The 19,835-nt window shown below is 39.1% G+C and overlaps 1 protein-coding gene across 4 annotated transcripts in view; it reads left to right on the forward strand.

Annotated features, from left to right (window-relative positions):
- Positions 1 to 19,835, forward strand: part of MTHFS (methenyltetrahydrofolate synthetase) — a 48,126-nt gene that overhangs the window by 14,638 nt on the left and 13,653 nt on the right. For all 4 annotated transcript variants that reach the window (XM_045516788.2, XM_074354370.1, XM_010955170.3 and 1 more), the window contains exon 2: positions 46 to 307. In XM_045516788.2, coding sequence (XP_045372744.1) covers positions 100 to 307 — 208 coding nt within the window. In that variant the 5' untranslated portion in view covers positions 46 to 99. The remainder of the gene's footprint in view (positions 1 to 45; positions 308 to 19,835) is intronic.

Below are 19,835 nucleotides of genomic sequence, written 5' to 3' on the forward strand. Positions count from 1 at the left end.
AAAGTGCAATCTTAGAAACTGTAATTACCATCATGTCCCATTTAGGTGATTGCCCACAGTCAGTATCAAAAATCCAAAAGAATCTCCATCTTTCTGAGCATGCAAGATGAAATCGAGACCGAAGAGATCATCAAGGACATTTTCCGACAAGGCAAAACCTGCTTTATCCCGCGGTACCAGTTCCAGAGCAGTCACATGGATATGGTGAGGTTAGCATCGCCCGAGGAAATCTCTTCACTTCCCAGAACATCCTGGAATATTCCTCAGCCTGGTGAGGATGAGGTTCGGGAGGAGGCCTTGTCAACAGGTGAGTGTTACGGTGTTAGAACTGGCGTCTGAGGATGCTGTCGGGCTGTGAGGGGTCGTTATAGACCTCTGATCCATTTGTTATGCTTAGGTCACTTTTTCTACAGGGATCAATGTGTATTTCACTTATATTCCAAGACACTCACCTGGCTTAGGGTAAGATGTCCTCTGTAAGCTGTGAAGTGTCAACTATAATAGTAAGGTATTAAGGTAAAAGGTATTGTTGCCTTTTCACAGACTCTTGCTGTAACCTGTGGGTTGATTTATACATTTTCCCTGAATAATATTGTCATTTCACATGGTTTAAATTATGATCTGTATGTTAATGAGTACATTATTATTAATGCTAATAAGCATTTGTATCTTCAGTTCAGACCTGTCAACTACTTGAATATCACACGGGCATCTCAAACACAACACATTCCAAACTAAATCATGTTTCCTCAACCCCTACTACCATGTGTCTCTCTTCGTGCTTAGCACCGTCAGCCGCCTACCCACCTGACCATGCCGTAAATCTCAAGATCATCCTTGGTTCGTCTCCTTCTCTCATGCCCCATGTGTGGTCTACTGCCAAGTCCTGTTAATTTTACTTATTGAGTATTTGTTGAATCTGTCCACTTGTCTCTAATCCCACTGCTACTCCTGCAGTGTAAGCCACCGTCTCCCCTTGCCTGGGTTATCATAACAGCCTCCTAACACTTGTTCCTTTCTATATCTTGTCTTCTCTGCTCCCTCTCAGTCCATTATCTGCATAGAAATTGAAACAAGATTTCTGAAACACAAAGCTGAGCACTCCTCTCTCCTGTTTAGTCTTCCAGTGACTTTCTGCTATGCTTAGTTTGAAGTAAACACTCCTTAACCAGCCTCTTCCTGAGGTGACCTTGCTTTATCTTTACGTTTTCACATCTTTCTACTCCCTCACTTTATAGTCTAAGTTCCAGCCACTCTGAATCTGTTTCCCAACCTCATTCTAAAAAAAACCCTGAAGTATAGTTGATACACAACATTGTGTTAGTTTCAGGTGTAAAGCAAAGTGATTCAGTTTTGTATACAAATACTTTTTCCATTATAGGTTGTCATAAGATATTGAATATAGTTCCCTGTGCTATATAGTGAATCCTTGTTGCGTATCTATTTTATATATAGTGGTTTATGTCTGTTAATCGCATTCTCCAAATTTATCCCACTCCCCTTTCCCCTTTGGTAACCATATGTTTGTTTACTACGTCTGTGAGTCTGTTTCTGTTTTGTATATAGATTTATTTGTATTATCTTTTAAATTCCACATCCACGTAATATAATTTTGCCTTTCTCTGTCTGACTTACTTCACTTAGTATGATAGTCTCTAAGTCTATCCATGTTGCTGGAAATGGGAATATTTCATTCCTTTTTATGTCCAAGTAGTATTCTATTGTTCATGTATACCACATCTTCTTAAACCAGTAATCTGTGGATGGGCACTCGGGTTGTTTCCAGGTCTTAGCTATTGTAAATAGTTCTGCTATGAACACTAGGGTAGGTGTATCTTTTTAAATTAGGCCAACCCCGTTTTGTTTTCTCTACTGCTGGACTTTTATACATGCTGTTCCTTGGACAACAGCCACTTGGGAGATTTAATCGTTATCAATCAGTCTCACAGCTGGAAGCAAAACAAACTAAGGGTACTATTTTGTAATATAGTCCCTCAAACTCATCCTAGGGGTGTACATTTTTGATTAAGACTTAAATAGTTACAAAGAAACCCCAGCAAAGCTTTATGCAATCTTCTCTCAATTTTCCTTTTCAATGTAACAACATAACCTGTAAAATATATATGACAGTGTGAGAAGGGACAGAGTCAAGGGCTCATGGTAATAGGGGATGCTTTATTTTGCTACATTTTCTCCTTTATTATCCAATCCTATGCTTTGCTAGATATTTAGGCACTAGAAGTACACTCAGATCTGCCTCCTTCATGTCCTACATCAGTAGACCAGATGAATGCTGACATTATAGAACTTTTTCGTATCTTCAGGAAGAAAGATTGCAAGCATTTTAAGACAATGAGATATAAGGGGGTATAGTGTATCTTGGGAGGTAGCCCAGGCTTGTAGATAAGGAAGGATAAGAATTTTAGGCTCCGACATTGCTCACACTTCATCACCTACTTCTCCAGACTCTCAGGCTAATGGGTGGAGCTCAGGGTACTTTCCTAGTTCTGGCTGACTATATTAACAGTTCCTCCAATTCTTGCATCATCTCTGTACTGTCCCTGCTAATTGAAATGCTCTTTGTTATCCAGTAATCAGTGTCTCCAGAGGCAGCCCATTGTCTTTGTAGAACAGCTCTGCCTCTTCTAGAATATATTCCTTAGGTTGAGCTAAAATGTGTCACCCTGAACCTTCATGCATTTATTCTATTTCTATTTAAGTACAGTGGTGGGAAGAGTAAGGAAGAAGCATGATCTTTCTACTTAATTTAGTGTACTTCTCGGTTAGGATAAACTCAGCCCAAGTAAATGAGCTAAATCATTTACGTATGGGTTTTAACACATCATTTGACACATAGGAGTGAGGTGGTAAATGGTAACTATTATTAATTTTGAACAAGGAAGGCAGGGTTATTCATTATGCCATCAACTCAATGCTCCCTGAGTGTTTAATATTTTGATAATTTCCAGAGCATCTACTTTGTATCAGACACTGTATTAGCTCTGGAAAGATAAAGTCCTGGATGTCAAGGGGCTCACACTCTAGCTGGGGAGACAGAAAACGTATGTAAATAGAATGAGCATCCCCACCTGCAGTATACGTCAAGCATCAGTGTCAAATGAAAAGATACAGGATATTAAGACTAGAAGTTCAGGGCGTGGCCATGAATAGGAAAACGTTCACTTGAACTGTTAATTTTTTTTCTTCTCCATAGCATTTATTCATGCTGTATTTGTGGACAGGTTGCTTTCTCTCCCCATATATTTTTCTTTGCCAACACTTGCAATCTGGGTTGCAAAGGGATAGGGAATTATACCTGTATTGCTTTTGTTTGTGTGTTTGTTTTTGGGTATTTTTTTGTGGGGGGAAGCAATTAGGTTTTTTTTTTTAATTTATTTATGTTTTTTTTAATGGAGATACAGGGGGTTGAACACAGGACCTTGTGCATGCTAAGCGTGTATTTTACCACTGAGCTATACCCTCCCCCAATGCCTTTAGTCTTGCAGCTGCAGTCTGGGAGGTGACTCGCTTTGCTGTTGTTTCCAGAAACGTTCGAGTAAGCAGTCTCCTCTGTTTGTTGTCTCCCAGCATCACGTTCTGCACCATGGACTTCCACTTGCATCAGCAGTTTAGAATGTGGCATCTTCAGTGCTGAAGCATAAATCTAGCTTCACAGTGTTTGGGACAACCTGATTAGAGCTCAGATTGTCCCCAGGATAGCTTGTGTAGCCTGCTTCTCTTTCTGGTTTGCTCACGTTATCGCAGCTTATGAAAAAGTGAGCTTTGGTGTCCTTAGTTGCAATGATAAGTTTCTAAGCAAAAATTTCACACAGGGTATTTTTGTATTATGTATATGGCAAAATAACAGATGGGTAAATGAATTAGAGGGGCTGCCTCTTTATTGAATTTATTCTCAAAGCGAGGGCTGCTTGAGCAGTTAGATCAGCCAGCAATCTTTCCATTGAATGTACATAATCTAATTCAGTACGACTTGAGCAAAGAAGAGATTTTATTGGCCCAGAGACTGAAACCCGCAGAAGGGCTGGCTTTAGATGTGGTGGGATCAGAATTATTAGAATCTACTCTGTCTCTGCCTTGTCACTCTGCTTTCATCTGTGTTGGCTTCAGTTTTTGGTGCCACAGGTGGCCCATGGTAACTCCAGGTTCTACAGCATCCTTACTGGTAGCAGTCCCAGTAGGGAAGAGCAAGTCTGTTTTCTAACAGTCCTGGTAAAGTCCTGGTCTTAACTCTCATTGATCCACATTGGGTCCAGTGGCTATTCTGCAGTCAGTCACTATGGCGAAGGACGTGGACTAGGCTGAGTGACTTGGGCCTGGGTCTTACAAGCCCATCCCTGTGCCATTCACTGTAACCAGGGAGAAAAGATGTGCTGACTGACCAGATGGGGGCCTGTGCCCGTCTCTGCAACCCAAATCTCTGAGCTGAGAGTGGGCTGGGAGTGATTCACCACAGGAAGAACAAGTGCTTTTTCCAGAACAAGGGGAATGGATACTGGACAGTCCAAAACCACACTCACCTATGCTGTCAGTCATTTCGAAAGTTCTACAGACTAGAACAAGCTCTTTGCAGCCATAACTTTCTCATTGCTTATTTTCTATTTCTGATCTTTCTGGAAGCTCTTTAGGAATTCGTACCCATGTGTGGGTACCTGACACATAACTTAAATAAATAAATGAGCATAATGAAGATTTTGTAGTCCTCAACAAAAGCATTTTAAAGTAATTGAATGGAGCAGTGTTAAGGACAGACTCTTTGAACATGACATATGCAACTTCCTTGTAGGTTGTTCATGATCAGTCCTTTTTGGAGGGGAGGTTAGGATTGGTTCATGGAAGTAATTCCCATTAAACTGACCTCATTTCTTTCTTTAACAGAGTTGCATGGCATCTGCAAGAATATAGTTAAGAGAGTGGGCATGAATTTCATCAAGGCATTTGGCAGAGTCATGATATCCTTGAGGACAGGCTGAAGGGATTTAGATTGGATCATAATACTTTATTCAGAAAATATTTATAGAGCACCTCTCTGTGTGAGGTGTGATGGGGGTGGACCAGGGCACAGGATGGACCTGGTCCCCACCATCATGAGTTAACTACCTGTTGTCCTCATGGAGGCAGGTTTGTGCCAGCACATCCCAGGGCACTCTCCTTTGTTCTGTCCTGTTCAGCTTTTTGTTTCCGCTTGGATGTCCCACTGTCCCTGGACTTTAGTGAGTCAGAATTCATTCTTATCATTGTCTTTGTGCTTTTCACGTTTCTGTTAGCAGCCAGTTTGTGAACACAGAATTCTCCTTGTCTCTTTTCTACCCATCCAGTTATCAAGTCTCACCAGATTTCCCTTTGTAATGTTTTTATCATCTCTCTCTCTCTCTTTAATTCTAGCTTCGAGGAATCCTTCATTTACAGTTTTTATTCTTCACATCAGTTCCGTTGGCATAATCTTCTAATTGGTTTCCTGGCCATGTTGCTTCTCCTGAAGTATCTCTTTTTGTACAGGTCACCTACCCTGATCAAGCCTTTCCCTGTACACAGCGTAGATCTGTATGCCTGAGCAGACTGTGGTTCCTGCTAGCTGATTGTTGCCTAGAGAAGGGACACTGGATAAAATTTAAACATTCAGGCCACTGTGTGGGCCTCCCTGTCTTTTCACCTTGACTCCTGCTTCTTCCTGGTGCGGTTCTGCTGCTTCAGCCGAAGTAGTCTGCTGGAAGACAGTATTTCATGGCAGTCAAGAACAAAGATTTGGGATAAATCAGATAAATCTGGATTTGAGTTCTGCTTTTGCTGCTTTCTAACTATGTGACACTGTGGAGTTGGTGGGTAGGCCTTGGGTCTGAGTCTAGATGCACATAAAAGGCTGGCAGACCCACAGGTGCAGAGGGGACCTGCACAGACCTGCTCTTGATGCATCCCATGTGGGTGAGGGGGCAAAAGAAGCTGCGTGCCAGGGTCGCTGCTGGGCCCAGGATGAGATGAAGATGCTGCTCTATATCTTTCTATGATGCTAAGGACACAGTAATACCTAGATTGGCAGTCTGTTGCGTCTCCTGAGTCAGCGTGCCAGGTGAATCCTGTAGCAGCCGCGGGGTCCATGCCACATTCATCATCCAGTCCATGGGTGCTATCTGGCCATGTTCTGTGGACACTCACAGCCCTGCCACCACAAAGGACTCTCAGAGTGTCTGTGAGAATTTTTGTTTGTTTAATTTTTGCTAAGAGAAGAAATAAGTAGTTATAAGATCCTCCATCGTTTGGTGTTTCGATATGATTTACCGCAAACCTTATGCATCTCTTTTGCTTCACAGAAATCCCCTTCACCAGTTTTATTTGAACTTTCAAGATAACATGTCATGACTGAAAAGAAGTCAAGGCAGTTGTAATTTTGGACTGTGCTTTCGCACATCACACGTACCTTTGCAGGCGTTTTGGGTGACCTCTCCCTCGGGACAGCTGAGAATTTTGCCTTCAGAGATAGGCACTGTTGGAGGTGGAGCAGACTCTAATGGTTCTCCCTTTATCTTCCTTGTTTTCAGATGGGATGATTGAAGTCCAGGGAGGCCAAGTGACTTCCCCAAGGACACACAGGCAGTGAATAACAATGCAATGGTCACCCAGTTCTGTTTTCCACTCCAGCACCCTCTAAAGTGCCATTTCTTTTCTCAACACCTCATTCGTTAAAGTTGCTTTAGCACCTGGATTTTCTCTCTCTCTCCTGACTGCAAACTGCACTAGAACCACTATTCATGGACAGGTACTGTTGGTAATGGTATTCATGGGGACATCGTCACATTTTCCCAAGAAAGACCTTGCACTAAGTCATGGGTATCTGAAAGTCCACTGGTTTTGAAGTTAAGCTTTTTTGCAGTCATTTTATATTCAAGTAAATGCAAAGGAAGGACAGCCGAGGCTTTCTTTTGTAACTGGCCTTCCATCTGAGTAAATGCACTCATGATAGGCTTCCTCGGAGCTGTTCCAGAATTGTCTATTTTATCTCTTGCAGCAGCAACTTTAGAATATATTCTCATTTCGGAGAGTGGTAATTTACTTTTTGTTAACTCCCAGCCCATTAAGATTAAAAGATATTTCCTTAGGGGTTATGGCCTGTTATTCTTGCCAAGATGGGTTAGCCTGCTAAATGTTCTACCCAGGCATAATGATTCACTGAATGTACTGTGGAACACTGAAGTATCATTAAAAGGACTAACCCAGGTGACTTAAAACTCCCTACATGTAGAACTTCAGGTATTTAAACTCCTTTTCCAATTCAGTATTTATTTTATTATCTTTAATTGAGACATTAAAATGTTTTGTCTACTAGGTTTATGTATGTTTCTGTATGTTCGTTTGAAAGAAGAGGCAGAATTTTTAAGAAGAGTTTGAATTAGAAAAAAATCAGTTGTTTTTAGTTTAGTCTTCTGACCCTTTAATGTCAAGTTAGATCGATGAAAACCTGCCCGTAAATAAATGCCACGGTGGGTTTACATGACGCGGGAGAACGTGTCTTTTCTCCCCGACTCCTCCTTCCTTCAGCAAGTTCTCTCTTGTTTTCTCTCACTCGCTCCCCAAGGGTTAATGGCACAGTCTGGCGTTCTGTGGAGCGGTCTAGCTGCAGACTGGGGATAGCCTTCATGTTATTCATCTGTTCTGTGGACAAGAGCCAAGAGGATCTATTTCCTCGAATGCCTTCAGCAGTGAAAAACAGCCCTTTAAAGCTCTTTATTCATTTTGAAAGGCCACAAGACTGGGATGTTTCTTTATGATGAATTGTAACATGTTCTTCTTTCCAGGAAAGTGAGTTAGGGAATTTTCTCCACTGAAAAATGAGGACAAGAGATGAGTTCAAGGAAGCTGGACCAGTAAAGTATAAGGAAATTTTGCCTTTGTCCATTTGGCAAATGTTGGGGTTGAATTCTCTACCTTAGGTCATTGTGGTGACCTCCCAACTGACCATCCCTCTCCAAACACTTGACTTCTCAGTCTCACGTTCCTGCCAAAGTGACCTTAAAACTCACCTGGATTGCATTACTCCACCACTTGAAAACTTTGTCCTCATTGCCTAGATAATAAGTCCAGATTCTGCAACAAGATTCAAGGAAGAATAAAAGTGTGTGTGTATGTCTATGTTTTCTTTGGGGGAAGGTCGTTCTGTCTTTATTCTTCTAGTTTCCTCAACCTAAAATGCCCATCTTCTTTGTCTGACTTTTGGAGTCTTACCCATCCTTTAAGTCTCAATTTAAATACTGCCTCTTCCAGGAGCCTCCTTAGATTCCCCAGTCAGATTTAAACATTTCTTCCTTTGTACTTCTATCTATGTTACGATACCTCAGTGTGCTTTGTGTTACTGAATTGGCTTTATTACATCCCACTCTGGTAATTTAAAAGATTTTTTGTCTTACTTTTAATATTTGCAGGAATTGGAAGCCCACCACTTAACAGGGAAGCCCATTCCATTTTAGACCGGTTTATTAAAGGTTAGAAATTATTCTCTTTTAAGCTTGTGCCTTCATGTAACTCTCCTGGCAATCCTTCTGCCACCCCTTAGAGAAACAAATAGAGTCTTGAAACATTTCTGTCATTGTGTGGGCTTAGCACAGTACCCCAGTGAATTTGAGGTATCACCTTTTTCTTCACCAGCTTTGATACTCTTTTTGAAGTATAAGCCTAGTAATTGTATGTTGAATGAATGACCAATAGTAGCTGTAAAGAAATGCAAACATAATCCAGCAATGTTCATTTATTTTTTACGCTAATCGTCATCTATAAAGTTAGTTATATTTTAACTAATTATCCACAAGTAAGCAAGCAGAACAAGCCAATATTACTATTAGAAGAAGTGGACAGCAAGTTATGAGATGGAAATTGAACAGAAATTTTAAAATGTCTTCTTAACTGCTCATCTCATTACTTTGGTTTAAAGTAGTGAAATACACGTAAAAAATTGTGTTCTTTGGGTAAAGGGACATTGGAAGCCAGAATCACTCATTAAGAAGTCCTGGGATGAATGAATCAGATTGTTTAGACCAGTTGTTTTCACACTTGAAGCATGACCCATTAGGGCTTTTAAGTTCAATTTTGTAGTATTAAAAAGAAACAAAACCAAGAAAGACATAGAAAAAACCCTTTTATTTAGATTAGAGGTTTGTGTGTATGCCTTTGTATGGGTCTGTGTTGGTGTATCTATGTCTGTTTGTATATAAAATGGGTCATGATGTTTATCTTACCATAGGTCCCAGAAAGTTTGAAAGTCACTGGTTTAGGCCTCTACTTCCCCAAAGGTCGTGTATCTTTTAGGGACTCCTGGTGGAATATCAGTGGACCCATAAAGCAGTAGGACAAACATTAATATGTTTTCTTCAAGTGTTAATTTTACTTAAACATTTTGGCAAAAACAAATGCAGAAAAACAAACAAAACCCCACATTATTTTTATACCAAAATAAGCACAAATATAATATGTAATGAAAGATCAGTGAAATTCATGAATTTTAAAGCTAAAACACAAAATATCAAAACAAAAACAACTTTGGCTGTGGCAGGCCACCTCGGGCAGGCCTCCGGGGTTTTGGCCTTTTCTGTAGTTGTAACTGGTGGAAAAGTTTGGGCAATGCTGATCACTTAGTGGGATCTTGAAAGCATGGAATACAAGAGAGAGGAACTTTTTTGTGTTAAATATTTTTGGGGGATGCATTATTTTAACTCCTCTATTGATTTTAAAATCATGTTTAAAAATTTTTTGCTGGTTGCTGGAAGGATTACATTTTTAATTATCACAGTTTGCTTCATTCAGTTTAATACCAAATTCCAGTAAAATATAGCAACTTTGCTTCTACATAACTCCATTCCTCTCCCCCATTTGTGCTGTGAGTATCATATAAATTACATCTACATATACTATAAATACAACCGAGGTACTGATTTAAAAATCATATGCCATAAACCTATCACTTCTAAAAGTTTTCTCCCACTTCTATTATTTATTATTTTTGTGAGAAGAACACTTACATAATAAGATTTACTCTCTTGTCAAATTTTAAAGTATACAATACAGTATTGTTAACTATAGGCAGTGTGTGGTACAGTGGATCTCTAGGACCTCACTCATCTTGCATAACCAAAACTTTGTACCCTCTGGCTAGTATCTCCTCGTTTTTTTCCTCCTTGCGTTTAATTAAGTAGTGTCTATTTTTATCTTTCTTGAGTATTACCTTCCTACTACCTTGTGACTTTTTTTCTGACTCCATATTCATTTATATTTATTCTTTCCTGCTTATTAATAAAAACATTTAAAATTTCTATTTTTTTTTTTCTGAGTACAGCTTTAGTGACTTTCCATGAATTTTGACATATAATGTTATTGGTCCCATTATCTTCCATTTTATAATAGTAGTATGGGATGCTTCTTTGGCTCCAGAGATATTTAACATTTAAACAAATTTCTAAAGTGCTTTGACCACTTTCTAATTTTATTTTGGAGTAAGAGAATATTGGCACATATAGTTTATCACTTTGGGACTTTATTAACATTTTCTTTGTGGGTTTGTATATTCTGGGTACTGTACTTCAGTTGGGAATTGCACTGGACAGTAAAAAACAGAGAACCTGTGAAACAGGGGCTTAAACAACAACTTCTTTGTGTGTTTTTTGACTGTAAGAAACTGTAAATGCCAGCCGTAAAAAAATACTGTATTCCATATGCCCAAAGCCTAAAAGAAATCAGAATTAGGTAAATAAAAATCAGAAACTGAGCCCAGCAATCAATTATATGACACTCTGCCCTTTTTTCTTTCTAAAATGTTTTATTTGTTCAGTCATTTATGCAGCAAATACTTTCTGAGCCCTACTTTGTGCCAGACATTGTGCCAAGCATGAGAGGACTAAATGGGCATAGCCTAGGGCCTGCTTATAAGGGCCAGGTTTCTTAGACTCCTTTGGAAGAAGCACTGTAAAGGACTATGAGAGCTCGGTTTCTGGAGGTTTAATCGCAGTGAGCACAGAAGGTGAGGCAGCACCCTCCCAAGTTGCTTTATGTTCAGAAGCAGAGATACCAGTGAATTGTGAGTAGCTACCCTTTGAGTGTCTACTAAGGACTAAGCATTGTGCTAACTGCTTTTGTATATGTAACCTCATTATTCATCATAACAACAATATTGTCACAGTTGTACAGATGAGGAAAGTGAGTCTCAGACCATTATTTATAGGCATGCTGCAGTCAAGAGTCAGAGCCAGGAGTTTCTGCCAGGTCTGCTTCACCCAGAGGCCTGCTCTTTGTGAGACAGCACAGTGCCCTTCCACGCTGCCATTATGTACCTGGCAGTGGGTAAGAGGAGGGTGTGTTCAGCCTATCAGTTAGAATTAGGTTTGGCCGCATAGGGCAGAAACCCCCCAAGTGACAGTAGGTTCCTTGGAAAGAAGTCTGGGAGTAGTGTTAGAAGTCTGTGGCTGTCATGGAAGTCCCATAGTCATCAGGGACAAGTGTTGTTGCCTCTGCCATATGGTCTAGGATGGCATCCCAGGCTTTAGCTGTCAACTCTGCATTCCAGGCAGCAGGACGAAAAAGGGGGTGATGGGGGAAAAAGAACACCTCCCTTATGTTGTAAATTCCATTTGCTAGAACTTGGGCACAAGGCCATATGTAGCTGCCAAGGAAGCTGAGAAATACAGTCTTACAGTAGAATTCATGGCCTCCTGGATAAAGTCCTAGTTCTGCTACTAAGGAGGAAGGGGAGAATGGATGTTGAGGTGGGCAACCAGCAGCCTGTACCACCTCAGCCCAAGGCAGGTTGTGATTCAGTTGGTGGTCATGGGCTAACTCGGGGCTGAAGGACACTGGCAGGCCCACGTCACAGAGGGTATTGTATGTCATGCATACAGGATTGAACTTTTTTCTGTAGGTACTGGGGAGTTGTTGAAAGACTTCAATCAGGGGAGTGGCATGACCAGTTCTCTGTTTTGGAAAGATTGCTCTGCCAGCCATAAGGAGGATAGGCTGGGGAGATGAAGGCCAAAGAGACTAAGAGTGGGGCATCCATTGGAATCTGATGGGACAGAATGAATGATGAAATGATGATCATTTGAAGATTGAAGAGGATGAGTGAGTTCTGACACATACAGAATGTAGTCTCCAGGCCTCCAAATGGTGATTGACCATTTGAGGACATTGAGGGACAGTATGACTTTGCCCTCTGGGTGTGGGGCTACTAACTGAGGCAGTGAATGCAGGAGGGACAGCAGGTTTGGTGGGGTTTGGGAGCAGATGATGAATCCCACTTGAGGTTGCTCTGGGGTTTCTGGGAGTTTCTGGTGGGTAGCTAGTTGGATGTATAGAGCTGGAGGTCAGGAAATAGGAGATAATTGATTCAGGAGTCATCAGAGTATGGTTATAGGGTAAACCCTGAGATTATTAACAGAAGAGGAGATGAGGCCATGACAGATAGGGACTAGACTAATATTAATTTCCCATTTTAGGTGAGGTTTCTAAGTCACATGTTTTTTTAATTATTTGTTAGACTAGAGTAATTGTAAAAGTAGAGAGAAACTATAAATGTAAATTTGGGAAGGGTTAGCTGAAAGAAAATAGCAGAATCTTTAAGTATATGGAAATGGGTATTCATAATGTGTTAGAATTAAGAGTCTACAGATACAGGTGGCTTTTTGGTACCTCTGCTTTTGCATTAGAAGGAGCAGGATAAAATGATAAACGGATGCTGGAATAAAGAATGGTGTCTTTGAGCAAGATAGTCTTTCATTAAGGCTGATATGATCAATGAGAACAGGAAATTTGAAATATAAGAATGTTCTGCCACTCACCCATCAGTTTTCCTAATCTCTCCTCCCAAGAACAATTCCTAACTTTGTATTTTCAGCAACATGTTCAGTTAGTGATAAACCATAAATAAAAGCAGATTTAACTAGCTGCCCCGAGGTAAGACTTGCCTCTCATGTACCCTCTGTAGGTTTAACAAAATGAAAAAATGCTGAAGGAAAGGATGATCTTACTTGTTTCTTTTTCGGTGGTAGGAAGGAGGCATATCCATGTACAAGCTGCCACATCCTTAGATAAGAATATAGACTTTGAGGGAAAAAAGTGGAATAAAGAGGACTGATACACACAGCTCGCCTTCTTGGCCAATCCAAGATAACTGTACTATGTTCTCAGTTTATGTTGATGTTTAACAAACAAACAGAAGAAGAAGAGCCACAGGATGGTGGAGCCACAGTTAATCCATTAACCTGTAAAAGTGATGACATGCCCACGGTAAATAATTTCAGTGGTGTAGAAGGGAGTAAGATGGAAAGTAAAAGTCTCACTTCCCCTCTCTCCAGCCTGTTCCTCAAATATGACTACTGTTAACATACTTGGGTATCCTTCTAGATCTGTATGTATACATTCTTTTTTTTTTTTTTTTTTTGAGTTGGGGGGTAGTTAGGTTTATTTACTTACTTATTTTTTCAATGGAGGTACTGGGGATTGAACCCAGGACCTCATACATGCTAGGCATGCGCTCTACCATTGAGCTATACCCTCCCTTCATGTGTGCATTCTTAAAAAAAAAATTGTACAGCTACGTTTTGTACTGTACATTCTCTTCTACATCTTGTTTTTTTTGCTGGTTAATAAGCCTTAGAATTCTTTTCATAGCGGCACAGGTAGATCTCCCATAGTGTTTTAAATGGTTGCATATGCTCTAATTTATTTAACCAGTCCTTTGCTGATGGACATTTGAGTTGTTTCCTTTTTTTAAAAAGTCACAAATAATGGCATAAAGAATATTGTCATGTATTTTTGCATACTTATGCAAATAGGACCAATTCCTAGCAGTGGAATGGCATGGATCCTAAACTTTTATGGATATTTCCCATATTGCTTTCCCAAAAAGGCTGTGCCACTTTACATATTCACCACCGTCATATAAGAAAGAGTATTTTGATCTTTCCTTGGATGAACGAGTGAGTGAATGAAAGAAAGAAAGAATGAACACATGCACACTCATGACCACCTGTCATATGCCAGTCTCCATGTTATGCCCTGGAAAGGGAAGAAAATGCATGAGGTGTGGTGATCTCTGGCCACGAGGAGCTCAGTTTGTTGGGGAAGGCAGCTGTGTGGAGAAGGAGGATGAGGAGTGGTTAGGATTGGTGTTTCGGTCTCAGAGAGAGTTGGGTTACTGGTTCTGTTGTATACTAGCCGAATGGACCAGTAGACCCTCTATAATCTTCCTAAGTGTTTGTTCCTTCATTTGAAAATGGGTGTCTGTTTCTCTGTATTGTTATGAAGATTGAATAATAAATTTTGTATAAAACTTTTAGTGTAATGCCCATTGCGTAGTAAGTGCTTGGTGATGATGATGATTACTGTTCTGCATGGAATAGTGGTCTCAGTCCTGGTGGTAATGATCACAGTCCAGAGTGCCCTGGGGACCCAGCACAGGGTTCTCTTTGCCTGAGAGTGTTTGGGAAGAGGAGTAATATCTGAGCCAAGTCTTTAAGTGAGAATAGTAGTTTGTCATGAGGTTGTATCAGGAGGAAATATATCCCTTTTAATAAGTTTCTCAAAAAAGTACAATGTCACAGGAAACCTCACTAATATATTGAAAATGTATTCAACATATAAGTATATTGAAAAAGTTGGTTAACGGTCTCAGAAGAAATTCATTTAGGTCCTCTTATGACCCCTACTACTTGAATTTTCAACCTTAGAAATAACTTAGTTTTGATTTATCAATGTTTCTGGTTTTATTTTGAAGACTTAAAAGAGTAGTTCTTCAATTTTATTTTCATTTCCTCCTTCACAAAATTAACAGTGGTTAATATGTGTTCATTAAGGAAAATGTCAAAATATATAATAGGCTTTTTGAATTAAAATATGGTTGATTTACAGTCTTGTATTAGTTTCAGGTGTAAGCACTGTGATGCAGTATTTTTACAGATTATACTCTATTAAAAGTTATTACAAGATAATGGTTATAATCCCCTGTATTTATCATATATCCGTGTTGCTTATCTATTTTATAAATTGTAGTTTGTATCTCTTAGTTCTGTACTCCTAATTTGCCCCTCCCCTTTTCCCATTCTCCTTTGGTAACCACTAGTTTGTTTTTATATCTGGAGTCTTTTTCTGTTTTGCGTATACATTTGTATTTTTTTTTAGATTCCACATATAAATGATATCATACAATGTTTGTCTTTCTCTGACTTTTTTCACTAAGTAACATATTCTGTAGGTCCATCCATGTTGCTGCAAATGGCAGAGTTTCATTCTTTTTGTATGGCTGAGTAATATTCCATTGTATATATGTACCACATCTTTATCCATTCATCTATTAATGGGCACTTGGCAGCTTCCATATCTTGGCTATGGTAAATAGTGCTGCTATGAATATTGAGGTGCATGTATCTTTTCGAATTAGTATTTTCATTTTTTTTGTATGCATACCCAGGAGTGGAATTGCTGCATCATATGGTAGTTCTATTTTTAGTTTTTTGAGGAATCTCTATACTGTTTTCCATAGTGGCTGCACCAGTTTACATTTCCACCAATGGTATATAAGGGTTCCTTTTTCTCTGTATGTTTTTTAACCTTCCTAATTTGTCTTTTAACTTGCCCAACTTCTTTCGGGGAATTTATCTTTTTTTTTTGGTATTCATCATTTTCTTTCTGGTTGTAACAATTCTTTATCTATTGAATTTAATCATCAGTCTGTCATGTATGCTGTGAATATTTTTTATCTATTTTGTTGTTATTTAAAAAATTTTGTATATGTTTTTGTTTTGAGGGGGATACAGATATTTTAAAATTAGTAAAATCTATCCATCTTTTCCCTTTACTCTTTGTACCTTTGATGTCTTTTTTAGGGAGTCTTTCTTTGTTCTTGAGCATTGATAAATTTTCATTTTATCCTATTATTTTATGTTTTTTAATATTAAAATTTTAATCCTTTTTTAAAGTGTGTTACTATGTAGAGAAGGAACTTAACTTTGTATTAAAAAATAGCCAAGTGTCCCAACACCATTTAGTGAATAATCTGTCCTTTTCTGGATGATTTGAAATGGCACCATTTTCACATACAAATTCTTACATATGTTTGGGTCTGTTTTTGGACGTTTTAGTCTTTTCCATTGATGTTTGCCTGTTCTGGTGCTATTGCCGTGGTGTTTTGATTAATATAGTTGTATTAAGGCTGCTTAATGCATTTTAACACCTGGTAGAATAAATCCTGCCCCATTATTCTTATTTTAAAAAAATTTAGCAAACTTTTTCATTTCTGAGATTAACTTTAAAATTATTTTGTCAGTTTCTCCCCTCAGATCCTCTAGAGATCTTAATTGGAACTGTGTCAGATTTTTAGATTAGCTTGGGGGAAATGGATTTCTTTACAACATTCAGCCTTCTCTGGGAATACAGCATGCCTCCCTAATTGTTCAAGGCTTTTTCTGTGCTCCTTTGTAGGTGTTTTTGCTTTTAGTCATGCTGTTTTGCACATTTCTTGATAAGTGTATTCCTAATCAATTAATATTAGTTGTTTTTGTTGAATGGAATTTTTTCCATTATGTTTCAAGTTGGTTATTTTTGTTGTATAGGAAAGCATAGGAACATAGGTTCAAATTTCCAAATGGTTCCAGTTGAACCAGACTTACGCAGAAGCCTCTGAAGTAATTTTAAAGTTATTTTCTTCAAAATTTTCTGAAGTTCTAGAAAATGAAGTTTCAGAAAACTTAAATTTCATAAGAAACTTGCATCTTTTTAAACATTTTTTATTGATTTATAATCATTTTACAATGTTGTGTCAAATTCCAGTGCAGAGCACAATTTTTCAGTTATACATGAACGTACATATATTCATTGTCACATTTTTTTCTCTGTGAGCTACCATAAGATCTTGTGTGTATTTCCCTGTGCTATACAGTATAATCTTGTTTGTCTATTCTACAATTTTAAAATCCCGTCTATCCCTTCCACCCTCCACCCCCTTGGCAACCACAAGTTTGTATTCTATGTCTATGAGTCTATTTCTGAGAAACTTGCATCTTTGATAACATGTTTTGAAAGTGAAGTGTCTTAAGACTTGATTTTTAAAGTCCGCTATTTTTTGGATGGGCTGAGTAGTTTTCCCAGTTTCCAGCAGATGTCAGTGTTTTACAAATTTATTAGTCTGAGGCGATGATTTTATCTGCAGTCTCCCACATTTGTATATCCTTTAGTCATTTAATTCACGTACTGGGGATTATTTGAAATGGAAGGGATTTTGGAGATCACTGAGTCAGTCTTTTCATTTTGTAGATGAAAGAACAGGCCTAGATAGGAAATGACCTGTCCAAGCTCATACAATCACACAGAGTGAGGCTGAAACCCAAGTGTTCTTGTTTCTAAAAGCCCCTTTCTCTAAGACTCGTAAAAAATAGTCTCCAAAATCACAGAGAAGAAAAAATGTAGAGTCCAACAGAGAAGGTATATTTGGGAGAAGGGGAAGCAGATTGGTTCAATTTGTTTGGATAAGTAAATATTTCAAAATTATTTATGAATAGATGTTAGATTCTTGGATTGTAATAATTCAGTGAAACGAACCGAAAAGTTGGCTTTTGTTACGTGAATGTAGAATTACTGGATGTTCTTCGGACTGTGGATGTGACGTCAGTACCTGTGTATGGCTAACAGAGTGACTCCCGACCCTGTCTCTGCACAGCCTAATTGGTTATGTTGAGGAGAAATAGTATAAATCATTCAGTTCTACTTGTGTCACAAAATATTATCCAAGAATCTATAATCTTTTCAAATAAATAAACCAAGTAATAAAAGAGTGTTTTTTGTTCTGTATTAGACGAAATCTGGGTAAAGAAACCAGGGGAACACTTAGACAAAGTTATGAAGTGGGTAGAATGCCAGTATCAGAGAATATCCATCCTTTGATCAGCTGACTCCACCCTATCAATATCTGCTTGTAGAAAAAATATGGACCATTTAATCTTCAGTGCAGAGGTGGGAACCTTCCAGGGTACGCATGCTAAGCACCTACCCCTCTGACCCCAGTGCTCACTAGATTTTTGAGTAGTGAGAGCCCATGTGGAAGTAAGTAAGCATGGGCTGAGTCTTAAAGACAGGGTGGGACTTGGGTAAAGTATAGAGACTCTAAAGGTGGGACCAGTGTATGGAAGGCTAGAAAGGAAATATGTCAGAGCAGGCGGTGAAAAGGTGATTATGTTTAGAGCTTAAGGTCAATTAAAGGAAGGTAGGATTGAGGGTAGATTGGGCTGGTTTGATTTTAGACTCTTTGAGGTGGAGGTCACAGTATGAGATGTTTCTGAAGATTAAGAAAAACTTTTTATTTTGAAATAGTAAGTTGCAAAAATAGTGCAGAGAGGTCCTACGTACCCTTCCCCCAGCTTCCCTCGATAATGACCTCTTGCACAATACAGACAGCTAAGTAACTGTAGTAAGGGCTAGAGTAATGTGAGTAATGTAAGTAACAAGGTAAGAAGTAAAAAGGAAGAAAACTGTATTCTATTGAGAAGAGGTGGTAAACCCAGGAAAACCTCACCAAGGAGGTGGTCTAATGTACAAGCAATGAAAGGATGAGTAGGATCTTGAAGGATCAAGAGGGAGAGGCAGGGATAGAGTATCATGCATAAAAACAGAATGAGCAAAGGCAGAGATTTGGGAAAGCATGGTATATGTTCAGGGCCGGTGACTGGTTCTCTGTGGAAGGACTTAAGAGTAAAATAAAAGCAGGATGGCTGGAGGGACACGTTTAGACCATGTTGAGAAGTGTCTCCAATGCCAGGGTAAGAAATCTTACTTCTGCAGGGTGAGCCAGTGGACCCTCTGACTGGCCTCTGAGAGGAAAATGAGGGGACAATTGGTGACTTCAGAGAGCCACGCTGAGTCTTCAGGAAAGTCAGGACTCCACTGGCAGATAGGGAAGTCAGAGAGAATGAGCAGACAATTCCAGGGGAAAAGTGAATAGATCTTTGCTGCCATTTAAAAAAACTCTACATGGAATATTCCTAGTTGAACAGTTTCATTCCTTATAACATTTGTTACAAAACTACACTCTTCCTTATCCCTTGGGATAAGCCTTCCACACACTTATCCCAGCAATATGTCAGAGGGACTCCTGAGAGGGCCCTTATCAGCTAGGTCTCTGGGCTGCAAACACAAGACCCTGGACGCTGGACACCACAGTTATATCCCTAACTTATCCAATAGAAAACTGGATTTCCTTCAAAGCTTTTAAAGCTCTTTAGAAAGGGTAAAACAAAAAAGCTCCGTTGTAGTAATGAAACTTGTCTGTATTTTGATCGTTGTAGTGGCTACACAAGTCCATACATGTGACAAAACTGCACAGAAATATACATACACATACATAAACGTCAGGCTGCTCTAACAGGTTTGGGGGGAACATTAAGGGTTTCAAGAGCAAGTTACTCCCCTAAGAAACCAGAGGAAGACTTGTTGAAGCAGATAACAAGGGTAGTTGGAGTGAAAAAAAGCACTTGGAACTCATTGGAAAAGGACATTATATTAAGAAAAAAAACAGGTACTATTATTTCAAAGTAATAGGTTACTTTATCTCAGGCTTGCAGTAATAGAATTTGTTCTAGATGGCACAAGGCTTATATTAGCCGAGCTACGAATCCTCCTAGGCATAGAAGAAGAGAGCAAGCAGAAGAAATATAATGTACCATGTAATTTTATTTTAGTTAAATGTACTGAACCAGAAAGTTTGCAGGACTTTCAAGTGCTTGTTTAACGTCTTGGTAAAACAAATGGTTTTACCCAGAGAAGTTTCCATTTTGCTAAAGCTCTTAAGGCTTAGGAAT

Source organism: Camelus bactrianus, chromosome 27 (assembly GCF_048773025.1).
Source record: "Camelus bactrianus isolate YW-2024 breed Bactrian camel chromosome 27, ASM4877302v1, whole genome shotgun sequence".
Lineage (NCBI taxonomy): Eukaryota > Metazoa > Chordata > Mammalia > Artiodactyla > Camelidae > Camelus > Camelus bactrianus.